At 31.3% G+C, this 15,556-nt stretch overlaps 1 protein-coding gene across 1 annotated transcript in view; it reads right to left on the reverse strand.

Moving 5' to 3' along the window:
* The window catches only part of LOC111379267 (probable N-acetyl-gamma-glutamyl-phosphate reductase, chloroplastic), a 9,307-nt gene extending 5,968 nt beyond the window's left edge, over window positions 1-3,339 (reverse strand). The window contains exon 1 of the mRNA XM_023002625.1: window positions 3,309-3,339. Within this exon, the coding sequence (XP_022858393.1) occupies window positions 3,309-3,339 (31 nt within the window). The remainder of the gene's footprint in view (window positions 1-3,308) is intronic.
* Between the last annotated feature and the right edge of the window lie 12,217 nt (window positions 3,340-15,556).

Raw genomic sequence — 15,556 nt, forward strand, 5'->3', positions numbered from 1 at the left:
TTTAACTAGTTCACAATACATATTCTCACCTGATATCCAAACTAACCAAAATTATTTCCAAATAATGTAAAATGAAAAAAAAAAAAACATATATTTTTGACAACCCAAATCATAATCAATAAAAACTACAGCAGGAAATCACATCCAAAGTTTTAGAAGCTTTAACATAAAAATCTCATTTTCCAAACATTTAACGTTTGTCTGCCACTACTGAATGAATAGGCAGTCGCCTTTTGCCTGTTAGTTTGCTATTATCTACTTGAATTACCTCTTCCTCTCTTCTATCTCAGTAAATATCATATTTTCATTCAAATAATTTTTTCATTGTTCTTTCTTTTATTTGTTGTTTATGAACATATTATATATTTGTGAGTTGTGGTTTTGATAGAAAAATGGTTGTGTCTAAACAATTAATGAGCTTATTTGTGGTTTGAAAAGAATGAGTGACAAAACATATTGATTGTGTAAAAATGTTAAAGTTTTCTAACTAGTACTTCTGCTTTCGTATAGTAGTTAAAGAAGGAAAGTTCGTCAATTTTCAATGAGCATAAACTCTATCAATCTTTGTACATCTAAATATATCATGTTAAATTATTATTTAACATCTCCCTAACAAGACAAAAAAGTTTTAACCAAACTATAATAGTGGAATGTCGTTCGACCTTTACCAACAACAATGTGACAATACGAAATCGAAACAACAAAAGGAAAATAAAAATGAAGAAAGGTGTATTTGTTCTATTAACGTTTTTTAGCAACAAACTTTGAAAATATTTTATTTATGGATTTCATAGTAAATATTAATGTAATTTAACATTTAATATTATTAGTCCTTAAACTTATATGTTAACTTATTTTAAATATATTATTATGATGTCAATAGGTAAATTGCGAATTAAAACTGAATCAAACCGGTTCAAAAAATAAAATGATTTAATTTGATTTAGAAAATTTCAAATCGTATGAAATCATTTGAGTTAAAAATATAACACAAACAGCCTAAACCGAATTGCATTCACTCTTTGTGTTGTGACCAATTTATTTAGGTAATTGTAATTGATAAATATCACGTGATCGATAAAAATAGATAATTTGCGACCAATACATAATTGACCTACAAATGTAAAATTATGACTAAACCCTTGCTTGAGCACCCACTTTTAATCAAAATACAATCTTCAACGGTAATTTGATCTTATTCTAATCACATATTTTTTAATAAAATAATATTACACGTAAATTTAAAACTTTTCTTTATTTTTAATCACATATTCTCCGTCATAACACCTTTTAAATGCATTTTTTGAAAAAAAAAAAATGAAGTTCAAACAACCCCTAAATTTGTAATCATAACTCTCAAGTTGTTAAATTGTGATCAATCAATTTGATAATTTGTGAACAATAAATAAGTAACTCCTAAAATTTATGATTTGTGATCGAGAAAAAAAATGTGTGATCTATTAATTTTATAATTTATGATCAAAGGTGGATGTAGGGGGACTGGGTTGGGGTGTAGTATCCCCCAAGGCCCAAGAATTTTATTTTTTTTGTAAAAATAGTTTTTTATGTGTAATTTTTTTTTTTTTGCATATTAAACCAGCTTTAAATTTTGTAGCCCGATCTTGGGTCTAATCATGGATCCGCCCCTATTTACGATCGATAAATAAGTTACAATCTATAAAATTTATTAATTGTGTTGACATTCTGTGATTGTGATTAATATGTAAATGTGACCATAAATTATATAATATTGTGACTTTAAAATTTTAATTAATAAAATATATTTTTTAGTTATTTATTTGACTAATAAATTTTAATTATGATTTAATTTTTAAAATTTTAAAACAAATTTCTTAATTTTGAAATTGTATCTTTCAAACACCTTAGATATGTATTGTTCCAATTTTTTTAACCTTTTTTTTTTATTTGTTTTGACTTTTTTCAAAGCACAAATTTCAAGACATTTTACTACTATGACCCTATTTGAGCCACATTCTTTAAAAAAAATACATTTTTAAACAGTAATTTAATATTATTCAACCAAACATTTTTCGATAAAATAATATTATGCTCAAATTCAAACTTTTCCCTATTTTTAACTACATATTTTTATCAATACATTATTTAAAAATGTATTTTTATGAAAATAATGTAACTCAAATTAACAATGGCTATATAAAAACTCTACGCTAAAATTATAAAATATAAATTGCAAATGACGCAAATCAACCAAAATGACGTAAGCATGTCTAATTCTTACATCTTTATTTCTTGTTTATAAAATAAATTTATCGCTGTAGTTCTTTAACAGATTTATTCCACGTCAATTTTTTTCTCGAAATCTTTTGTCGTAAAATCTTATGTCATATAAAAATTTTGCTGGCTACGGTTGCTCGCCCTGAACTCGAACCCCAATATCATTTAACAAAGTACTTTTGAACAAAATAATCACATTTAACACAGTAAAGTTCACACACTAGCCAGTCTATTTAATTTATTAAGAAAAATAAATTTGTAAAGTGGTGTTGATTCAAATATTAACTTGTATAAAGGTATTGTTTATCGTGAAAATTTTGGATTATTCACTTAACCCTACTGGAATCATGGAATTACTGATCATTATTATGGATACATAAAATAATGAAATATTATAATTACATGGAGAATAGAGTGAATTAATTAAATGATCATTGAACTTTGCAAAAATTTTCACGGGGTCATTGAACTTTAAAAATCATCAAATTTATCACCGAACTTTGCAAAAGGTTTCCAAATTCAGTGGCTCCTGGGAAACCTTTTACAAAATTCAGTGATTAATTAGGTGATTTTTAAAGTTCATTGATCCCGTGGAAACCTTTTGAAAAGTTTGGTGATAAATTTGATGATTTTTAAAGTTCGATGACTTGGTGGAAATCTTTTCCAAAGTTCAGTCACCATTTGGATAATTCACTCTGGAGAACACGATATTTCGTTTCTAGTATGATGGAGGAGAGAACTCCGGTAGAAAGTTGTTATCTAGCGATCGCGAATTCTAACATTGTAAATGGTGTATTTCTTTAAAAAGAGTCGTCACATCTTTGTTTCTTACTCTCCTTGTAAATTGAAATTCTCCAACTGGATAAAGATCACATCAAATTTATAACAAAATCTTGTATATTACAATTTTGTATGATATTAAAGATTTGCTCGCCATTATTTTCCTAAAAAAAATAAAAATTGCAAACCTAAAAACTTCACATGTTTCCATTGATAAATTAACATACACGATGTTGATATTTGTACGGCTAATTATAATGAATGGACTATACCATTCTTCCCATTGGGTGACACGTTAATCATTTAAATTATAATAAATATTTTGTTATATAAAATATAATAATCAAAACAAAATGGATAAGGCTAATTGAACCTTCTCAATAATGTCACATTCAAATTTTTGAAACTAGTCTAAATTTTCAAATAGGATAATGGCGACAAGGAACATCATGTCTTTATATTATACCAATTATTCTGCATGTTGGCAATCTTCAATAGTTGTTTGGATATATGTATATTTACGTGCATGGTAGGTCACCAAATTTTGAGAAAATGTTGTATGTTGATTACTAATCTTCAGTTTGGTGTAATTAGATCACTTAATTTTGATTTATCTACAAATCTAGTTATTGTCATCAAATTAATGAATTCAAATCTCTCGACTTCGATGTGTTTTGCAAATTTGGTAATTTGGTGTGTTGTCCCAACAGTTTAAATAACGAAATACATTGATTTGGACGCTAAAACTAACGTACTTGTTGTCACACAACAATACACTACCCATCTTAAGAAAATACTTTTTTGAAGAAATATATGGACTATAAATCACATTTTTACACGTAAACTAGTTATTTGTTTTAACATCGATATCAACATATTACATTATTTAAACTTGCGATAGTAGACATAGTGACCAGATTTGCCTGCAAGTTGAAGTTGATGACCTAATTGCACCAAATTGAAGATGAGTGATCTCGATGTAACTGGCTCAAAGTTAGGTGACTTGCAGTATATTTAACGCTAGATTTTTATGTTGTGGGTGCAGGGATAGGAGGTGAGATGCTGGCTATTTTTGTCCTATGGAAGTTCCAAAAGGCACATTAAAAGAATTCCCATGATTGTGTGAATTCAATATTTAGAGCATGAATATATACACTTATTGAGAGAGAGACATTATATCAACTCCTAGAGAGAGAAAGCGCGGAAGCCAGAACAAAAAATAGTAATGGTGATTTCGAGGATTGAAATGTGCATAAAACTATTGAAGCTTGTCATAGAGTTCGTCGTTGTCTTCATCGAGGCTGTTGGAACGGTTATTAGACAAAGCACGATGGAGTTTCCGACAAATCCTAGGTACATAGTACCCGCTCCATACATTGGTCTTCTTCCTTAATTTGTTGTAATTTGTATCGGGTGCTTCATATTTATAAGGAATTCATTTTGTTCGATGCAACCATTTTGACCCCTCGTGTCGATCCCACGAGTCAATTTTATCATCATGTCGTATAAGAAAGCACATTGTACAGTCTGCCTTAGGGTTTTTATTTTTATTTTTTTATTTTATTTTATTTTTAAATTCAAGAATCAATTTGGGATGATATATCCCCATTTCTGTATGTGAATGTTAATTTCGTAATTGCCGATTATTTATAACTGATTTTCTCACATTTTAGTAAGTGTTATTTCTTTTTTCATTTATTCACAACCGGATTTCTACTCCGTCAAAATTATAATATAAAACATAAAAGTAGATAAAATTATCTATTTCCGACTTGATAACAAGAGAGCTCGCGAGTATTAGAACTTTATGTTGTGTCTTTGCATCAAGATTTTGAAGAACTATACGAGAAAGCAATTTTAGCCAAATACACAGCAAGACTAAGCTCCTATTTGTTTTTGTTGAAAATTTAGATTCTTAATAAATTTTGATAAAATCTGTGATTGAAAAATTGATAAAAATTGAGAATCGCATAAATTTGTGGTTGAAAATCAATACTTGAAAATGAATTTTTAAAAATGGAGGCCGAAAATGAGCTAAATAAATGTTCATTTTTACGAATATCGACTAATAAAATGGTACGAATTTGCACAGTAAAGAAAATCGGAATAGGTGATGCAAAGTTTGAGAAAGTCATGTGACTTTTGGTTTTATGCCTCGTCACATAAGTTGTATTTGTTTTATTTTCACTGATAACAAATACTTGGGGTGGTCTCATCAATTATATATTTAAAAATATTTAAAAAAAAAATGTATCTGTAAGCTCAACCTTTTCAGAACAAGTCAAGCAAGTAACATGAAATGTGTCTAATTTATATATCATGTTCACTTCGTGTATATTTGCGGGAATTCCAATTTATGATCGAAAGATAGCAAAACCATTGGTTAGAGGAGGCGACGCCAAGTCTATACGGAATTGCAAGTTTGAAACACATAATGAAGTTGAATGATAATTTTGGAACAAATTAAAGTTTGGTGGTCAAATCGAAAGATGCTAGTAAGTTTTGTGAAAGAATTATAATACCAAATGGGAAATCTGATTAAATGAAAGAATTTTCAACCGGCCAATGGATGATCATCAGGTGGTTCTATCAGACTGGTTGATTGGTTTGAGGATTTTGAATTTCACCCCTCATTGAAATGAGACTAAAACTTAGGTCATTGGCTTGTTAAGGTTTTATTTCTCTCACTTGAGCTAAAATTGATCTCATCAATTGAATCAGTTGTGTAGCTATATTAGACCAATGAATCGACTTACTGTCGCATAGCTTATAACACGTAATTTATTACATTTATATGATAGATTTACAGAATAATTTCGTTAGAGAATTACACCATTTGTCTCAAAAAAATAACAAGCAGCACACTCAATGCACATGAAACACAATTTCAACTAATTGCACTCCTTCGCTCATCTTTGGCCTCTAATTAAAAAAAAAAAAAAAAACACCTTTTTTCAATCACATATTCTCTCATAATTAAAATAACTTAGCACGTAAATTGATTTTTATTTTTATTTTTAACCACACTTTATCCAAAAACTCACAATTCTAAAATACATTTCCTTTTAAAAATAGGAGCTCAAAGAGGGGGCTTAACTTATAAAGTCACACAATATATTCAATAAATTGAAAAGTAAATGTTGGATTATAAATGAAGGTCCAAAGTTTCGAGTTTGGCCTCGCTGTCCCTTGCCCCGTCGAAAAATATCCATGATTACTTATTTATTTATTTTTAACATTTCACTTTTGATTTTTATGTGTGTTTTAAGTTTAAAAAATAATAAATAAAAAATTTGTAGTCAGGGCAAGCCCATATTCCACGTCCCCATATTCCATCGGGTGGGATGGGCCAAAATATTCTCATCTTTTTGTCACATATGTATCTTGAGGAACAGGGATGGGCTAAAATATTTTGCAAATCAATATATCTATCCAATATTTTTTTTGGGGAAATTACACAAAATCAGACTTTTCAAGATTCTGGCCCTGTTTGTGGCCCTTTAATTTAAAAATTGGAGTATGGAATAGTGATTGATGTTGAAATATGTGTTTAAAAAAGAAGGAATTTTTTTTGATATATGTGTGATATTATTTTAATGGAGAATGTGTGGTTGAAAATGAGTATTATAGAAAAAATAATGTAGTAGAATGATTGACAAACAAGAGCTCAATTTCAAAAAATCAGATTTTGCCCTTGTTTGAGCCCCATTTTAGGGGATAAAATGAATTTTTGAATAGTGTATTGATATGAAATGTGTGGTTAAAAAATAAGGAACAGTTTTATATTTGTGTGTAATATTATTTTATTAAAAAATATGTTATTGAAATGATGTCAAAATACTGTTGAAAAATGTATTTTTACCAAAGAATAGGAATCAAACAAGGGCTTAAAGTTTGTTTTTACAATAATCAAATAATAGTTCTGTGTTTTAATTTAATTATAATATTATAAAATTAAATTAATCTATACCAAAATTTTCAAATCCTAATCACTTTTTACTTTTCACTCTCTCTCTCTCCTCGTTATCCCACTATTTTATCTTCTTTCTACCATCCCATCACGGGAGCACCATTAACATTAGGCTCACGACGCCTTTGGCCGGTCAACATCGTCGATTTACAGTCACTGAAGGGGAAAAGACTCGACACGTAGCAATATTGCCTCTCACGGTGCTGTCGCTGTTCGCACCTCACCTCTATTCGCAAGAGGCGGCGCTGTCATTGTTCGAGGCACATTTCATCGATGTTTGTAGTTAAAGCAGCGTCGAGCACCAGGAAATAGGAAGACACAACCATCAGCGTTTGGTTGAGAAGCGGCCAGAGATGGCTGGAGTAGAGGTTTTGGATCTGACCGTAGCACGATCAGACACAACCAACGGCCTAGTGGTTCCAGTGATGGCGTTTGTGGATCTGATTTGATGTTTTTTTTTTTTGGGCAGTAGTTTTCTTGAATCTTGTTGATGGCAATGGTGGTGATGGTTGATGGTTGTGGTGGCAGCGATGATTTTGTTGGTGGTTGGGCAATGGTTTTGTTGATTTTTGGGCAGCAATTTTGTTAGTGTTTGGGTAGCGATTATTGTGCCTACAATTTGGTGTTTGGGCGGCGATTTTGTTAGTGTTTAGGTAGTGATTGTTGTGCCTACAATATGGTGTTTGAGCGGTGGTGCTGGAACTTCTTGTTGGAGGTGATTTTGTTGGTGGTTGGACGATGGTTTTGTTGAATTTTGGTTGATGATTCTGTTAGTGTTTGTGCGATGATTGTTGTGCCTACGATCTGGTGTTTGAGCGGCGGCATTGGAACTTCTTGGTGGCGATGGTAACTGTTGGAGGCAATGATGAAGTAGTGGTCACAAATTAATTAACCATTAAATTGATTAATTTGTGATCAATAAATAATATATGACCAATGAAAAAGATAAATTGTGACCGATAAATAATGTATGACCTAAAAATTGTTAATTGTGACTATTTAATAAGTTGCGACTTATAATATTTGTAATTTGTGATCGATTAATAAATATGACGGATAAATTTTTGATTTGTGATCGATGAATAAATTATGATCTATAAAATTTTTGAATTGTAACCATAAAAATTTGTGACGTAAAATTTTTAATTTGTGATTGAAAAATAATATGTGATTAGTCAAACATTAATATGTAATGAGGTCACAGATTCAATAAAATTGGTCACAGATTATAATGTGCATATGTCACAGATCTAATGGAATTAGTCACAGGTCATTGCCAAAAATGAAGAGAAAAGAAAAAAGGTAGTTTTGTCAGAAAAGTGAAGAGTCATCGAAATAGTCGTCGGAGATCGTCGAAGTGATCACCAGTGCCAAATAGGTCGTCGAAATTGTTGTCGGTGCCATCGTTGCACAAGTTGTCGAAGGTGGGATGGGATTGACGGAATAGTCGCCAGAGGTGAGGTGGGGTAGATAGAAAAGGAGAAAGGTTTGATGTGATAAGTAGGTGGGTGGGTTGGATGTATGGTGGCGTAAGTAGATTAATTTATACCATATTATAATCAAATATTTAATAAATTTAATTATCGCCTGATTTTTGAAAGATTTTTAGAAGTTTGTTAGTTTTGAAATATGATTTTTAAATGGAAGGTTTATGTGATATCCCCTATTTTTATTAAGGGGAATTTACAAAAATGTCATGAAAAATGAAAGTTTCAAAAAATTAGTCATTTTCACTTTATGTGAGCAAAAATGTCACTTTTTGGAGTGAAAAGTCTAAATTATCCTTAATGACACATTTTTAGTAGCTTTTAATGTTTGATTTGAAGGAAAAGTATTGATTTGATGTGATGATTTAATTTTCATATACAAAATATGGATAAATGTATATTTTATTGATTAATATGAATTTTTGTTAATAAAAAATGGTAAAAGAAATTTAAAAATGAAACATAAACTACAAACCCTAACTTTTCTCCATCTTCTTCATTTTCATTGATCAAGAAGACATTTCTGTTGCATTTTTCATCCATTTTGAGAGGTTAGCAATTACAAATTATTGATATTTTACTCTTATAGTCTTTTGTTCTATAAATGTTAAATACAACATGGGCATATTAATTTGAAATTTTTGAAACTATCACGCATTGATTTGTTTGATTTTGGAGTCCTTCACAAAATGTCATTATCACCATTAAAATTTTGAGTAATTTCTTCCATTCAAACCAAACACTGTTTTCAGTAAATGTCTCTTTAATGACAAGGCCAATCTGACATTTTCATTTTGTCATTCGGTAGCTCAATAGTAATGACCACACTTAATGTGCTTGCTGAAGAAGCGTGAGTTCTACCCACTATCGTCTGCTTCCCGACATTTTCGAGAGTTCAACTGTCGAATTTGACATTTACAAATCGTCAGGTTAAATGTTTGAAATGTCCAACTCGACATTTACAAACTGTTGGGATATACAGTTTACTGTCAATTTGGACACTCCAAAACAATGGAAACCTGTCATTTGACCTTTTGCTATTGTACGGATTTACGTATTATGCAGCGCCACTTTCATGCTATTAAATGCCAATATATTGATTCTGAATTCTTATCATTGCAATCCCAACATTTCAGGTATGAGTAATCATTTGAGATTTATCGTGTCGCATGGGGAGAAAGTTTGTTCATGCGGATGACGAATGGAAGTGGAGAGGGGGACAAAACCACTTCCATTTTGGTGCCGACAAGTATTACTGTAGTCGAACTTTTGTTAAGGTTGAAGGACAAACTTGGTATTCTTGATCCACACACTCAAATTGAATTGAAGTTCAAAATCTCTAACTTAGATATATCTCCGGTCGAAATACACTACGATGAAGACTTAAATTGTTGGTAAAAGTGATTGTAAAATGTAATCTCGAAAATGTTCCCATCTATACAGTGTACATTCTGAACTTATGTTATTAATTTGTTGTTATTATCATATGCCAATAAAAATTGGTCATTATGTTTTGCAAGCAAAGTATCAATCGTTACGGTTCCATTAGCACAAACGGATGTATATGTTATTTTCATTATAAACTTAGTCGATCATTATGATTCCATTAGTTTGGACTCACAATTTGTCAAAATGAAAATTGATTTTCATGAAATGACAATTCACAAGCAAAACACCAACATTACATCCCGACAGTTCATATGTCATTCCCAACAGATGGTTTCTATAATTCTCAACAGTTGGGAACAATAATGACTTCCAAAAATACGCTATAGCGATTACCCATTATGGACATGCTATTGTTGCATGTACACAGAGGACGTGACCAAAATCATCTCTACCACAAAATACTATACATAATTTCCTACAAAAGGGCCATTTATTGTACACTTGCATTGCTATAGACATTTTAAGCTTCTCCTCCACTTTCTTCATCAAAATCGTCTGAGCTTATGACAATTATTTCTGCATGTGGAAGATGAACCAGCCACTCATTCGAGTCAAACGGTGATTCGATCAGATCCCCGACCTTGAAAACTTAATCGGGCACGCTGTTCGGCGACTTAGATTCTGCACTTGACATTTCGTCGAACATGGCACCATGGTGCTCAACGCTTACCTCCTCATCGTCCGAGGATAAAACGATGGAAAATTTAGCGACGAACCTAGTATCGGTGGAAGTATATTGGGGTTAAACGGTTCGTTGCTGGAGGTGGATGACCACATTATCTCGTATCACTAACTGTTTCAATATGGGAGTCTCACAAGAGCTTTTCTAGTCTTTCAAGGGGTGGATTATGCCTTCAACCACAAAGTGTATTTGTATTGGTCAACCATTCACTATCATTTTATCATTGGCGTTTTCAAGGAGAAACTTATAAAATGCATTAATTTCAATTTCTCCAAGAACGAGAAACTTATAATTTTTATAATTTTCATTTATAAACTAAGATCCGGATATTGGTCAAACTTATAATTTTCATTTTTTCGAAAGTGAGAAACTTATAAAATACACTAATTTCCTCATTTTTCGAAAGCGAGAAACTTATAAAATGCACCAATTTTAGTTTTTCAATTAGGTACCGATTTTAATCTCTAGGTCCAATGAGTTCAAAACGTAAGAAACTTACAAAGTGCACCAAAAACAATTTCCCTATCAACATTTTTCGTACTAAATTCACATAGTTTCTTTGGCAGTGAATACCACTTGAACATAACCAACATTTCCCAAAAAATAAATATACAATAATGTAAAACAAAATGTTCCTCCATACATTCTCTGCAGTCACCTGAAGTAAAACATTGTCAACGCAGCTCTTTCTTTGACATGGACATCGATTGGTTCCTCCTCCCATTACAACAAGAACATGTCGACCAACACTTTGATGCTTGTTCAGGTCATGAGTACGAATTTGTACATAGGCCGTCATACATCAATAAAATGAGTATTCTGAGACAAAGTACGTAGAAAGCAAGGTGAAGAAATATAATACCATTCAGGTCCATGCTATCTTTATCGATCACCTCACAAAATAACAAAACGTTTGATAGAATTTCAGAATGGTGTGTAGAGTTTGTGATTCAATCCATTTACATTATAAACTGTATCGAAGTAGAATTTTATTGCATCTAGTACGAGCTCAATAAGTGTAATTATACATCAGGTTCCAAATTTCTCGGCATTTAAGTTTTTAAATGCAATTGTACTGCCGAAGTTACCAAAACAAAAAGAATTGCTCACTTATTTTTTCCCTTTCTTTGCAATCTCCCTCATGTACGGAGTCCTAGTAGACAGTGCATGACGTCGTAGACGTGCATATCACATCATCTTTGAGATAAGTGGCGTATCGCTGGGTACGACTGTGGTGGCCTCCATCGGCATTTCACTCGCACCGCCTACAAAATATTACAAAGGGCCCTAAACATTTAACCAAAATTTTTACTACTAACCGTAATTAATCAGATCAAAATTTTCACACAAGAAACTTACGTCCCCCTCCGCCATGCCACTAGCGGAAGCAATTGAGTCTTGCTCAATGTTTCCCATACCAGCATAGGGAACTTCCTCGTCATCACCGTCTCCCGAACTAACACAAACTTTCTTGTCGTCAATGTCTCTGGAACAAGAGATTCGAAATTCATATCTGCAAAGACAAAATAAGAAATGAATGCGTCAGACCATAATATAATATTTCTAGTCGCATATAGACCAAAAACCACAAGTATGCTATGAAGTGTCTATCAAGAGTTCTACCCGAATACAACGAGTACCACACACAACAAGTGGATTGCAAGTGAAAGCAAGATTATGACACATGTAACATAAACATTGAAACGAAAGATATGTCAAGTGTCAATTAAGATTTTCACCAAATGCATACGACGAGTATCACCCATATTAATTCAAGTCACCCTTTACGAATTTACTTATGTAAGATCGAAATTAATGCGAAACACGCTGAGTTGAGGTAAAGACTGAATTGTCGTTCTCGACAGTTAGCCTCAGTAATTCTCGATAGAAGAACTTGTTAATAGATAAAATATCGAAAACGAAACATTAAATCCACAAATATGTTATCAAGTGTCTATCAAGAGTTATGGTGTTTCCTCTCTGATTTTCCAGCTGACCTAGTTAATTTCCTTCTTCTTTTCGGGGGAGAAAAAAAGAAGAAAACTGAAAATAAACAAAAGTCTAATTGTAAACTTGTAATATTCACATTTTTAATAGTTATATTAAAATACTATATATAGTGAAGAGACATTTATTCTTACTTATAATTAATCTTCTACTATTAACTAATAGGGGCTTGACCATTGTTTGTTGATTAGGAAGTGCAAGAAGTTCATTTACATTACAGACATCTCATTGCACACCAAAATTTGTGAGGTCACAAGGATATTTCGCTAGATTTCATGATATCATTTATAAGAAAATAAAGATAAAAATTACAACGAACTTGCAATCAAATCAACATTTCTATCTTCCCACCATCAACGGAAAAAATTTCATGAATCAAGATAATCTCTTTTCGAATCACAATATTCTTTTCCTTAAGGGAACACGAAAATATCGAAATTAAGTAAAAAAAAAATAAAAATAAAAAAATAAAAATAAACATACCAAAAATTAGATATTGATCTGCAACAATTCTCCTAAGCTTAAGTAGATTTCTTATAATTTCAATAAAATGTACATAGGTTGAGGGCTTCAGCATGGCTGCCAAAGTAAATTGTATGAACTTTTTAGGCCAACAAACCTGCACAAAATAGATATTTTGGCAATCACAGACGATCTTGAGCGAGAGAGGAAATTGAGAGTCGTTTAGGTTTAGGGCTTTAGTTGCTATATGAATGAATATTTTTACCTTATTAGGTTTCATATTGTTTTTGTTTTTTTTCCCTGTAAGTAGTGAGATGGGAGCTTTTGATGTGTTGCAAATTAACTTTTTGTACTATTCTTTCATCTAATCAAATCAATTGTAATTAAGGACATCCAAGGTCTTTCAATTTTTTTGAGGGCCATAAAAGTCATAAAGTAATAGTTTGGTCAAAACTATTAAAATGTAATATTTTTGTAAATGTAAACCCAAAAAATGACATCTAGTGTAATTCTCACTTTTTTTTTTATTAATCTCCCTATTTTTAAGTTGTTAATAATCTCTTAACTTGGATAGAGAGAATAAAAATAAACAATAACTTATTTCTTTATCTTGACCACATCGATACGACTCTAGTAAAATAAATTAGACAACAATAAAAATTTCCCAAAGAAAATAATTAAAATCTTGAATCTTATCTCGCACAAATTTTTAGCACCATTGGTAGACCCACAAAGAAGTAGTATTACACTCGAAAGTCAGTCTCATTTAGCGCTATTTTTGTCAACTTGCCTGGACTTCGGCCCCAAACCTGGTTCAATAAAAAGCCCAGTACGTCAAAAATCTACAATTCACATAATCAGAAATTAGGGCATTTATTTGTTTCACTTCACTTCCTGGTTCACACATTCTGATTCAGAGGTACGTAATTTGTCCTCCATTTTTTCTGGTGAATTCATTTATTTTGGCTTCATATGTTACCGAAATAAATTGAAAAGGTTTTTCGCACAGTATTATGGTCTTTACTCTGTGTTCGTGTGTATATTTATTATTATTTTTAAACCTATGTGAATGAATCAAATGCCGTAAATTAGGCATGAAAATGGATTTTGAACTGCTCCTGATGCTAAATTTGTTGCTTTTGTTTTAAAGTAACATGGTTCAATTCTAAATTCTTTCTTGTGGGATGGGGCACCTTTCTTTTCGTTACTTGTTAAGAAAGGCACTCTGATAAGTGCTGACAGAGGCTTTCTTTCTTTTTTAATTTATCTTATGAAGTTTTTGGTTTTTGGTTATAATATTTGTCATCTGCTAATTTAGCAAGTCGTGACTTGGATGTATATGGTTATCGATGCAAAATTAGCTGTGCTTGAGATCTTAAATCATTAGCTGTAATACATCAAGCTCTAAATGCCTAAAACATCATTCTTTCATCATGTAGTTCAGTAATTGTGCTTGAAATGTAGTATACTTGAGATTAAGTTGTTTTGTTATGAAATAATAGGCAAATCTAACTTGAGAATGAATTGCCATATGTAATAGAAGGACTATTGAATTTTCAATATTTCCATTCTCATCAATTAAATTGCTTAGATAATTAAATCGTTGAATACTGAATAGACAATTTTCTGCAACGAGCACTGTGAAGAATCGACTTTGCAATCGGACTGGGATTGATGGATGAGTGATAACTTAGCCCCTATTTGGTGGCCCTTAATTTACATTACCTTAATTTATTTCTCATACTCATTTTCTATGATGCACCGACATGTCCGACACGATACGTGTTGGACACATCGACTCGTGATTTTTTTAAAAAGTACCGACACGACACGTCGTCGATACGTTTATTAAATTCTTTAAAATTCTTCATTTATATAGTTTAAATTTAGTTTTATACTTATTATTGATTTTTTTTGTTGAAATCTTTTAAATATGAGTACTTATTTGTTATTTACTAATAATTTTAAGTTAAAAATATATAATAGCTATAGTAATAAAGAAAAAAATTATTGTAGAGTGTCCGAAGAGTGCTGGTATTCACACGTCTCCGACACGTGTCGGACACGAATACGCTGTTCTAGTTAGAATGTCCGTGCTACATAGCTCATTTTTAATCATACATTCACACAATAAAATATTTTACACGTAACCCTACAATTTTTTTCCTACTTTTTAACCTCGTATTATCCAAAAAAAAATAAAATACTACTCAAAATATAGTTTTCTTCAAATTAAAGGCCACCAAAAAGGGGCTTAGTTGTGTATCTTGGAAAAAGAAGTATTTGAAATTGATCATGAGGTTATAATATTGCATTTTTAAATATGAAAGACTGTTGTCAATTTTTATTTTTTAACAATTTTAATATAATTGTTATTGTTACGTTTGAAATTGGTTAGCTTTTCTCCTTATCCTTTAAGATTGAATTTCCTGGAATTTCTCTTGCCTAGATGCTTGTGAAACT

This window comes from Olea europaea, unplaced genomic scaffold (genome assembly GCF_002742605.1).
Source record: "Olea europaea var. sylvestris unplaced genomic scaffold, O_europaea_v1 scaffold196, whole genome shotgun sequence".
In the NCBI taxonomy this organism is placed as follows: Eukaryota; Viridiplantae; Streptophyta; class Magnoliopsida; order Lamiales; family Oleaceae; genus Olea; species Olea europaea.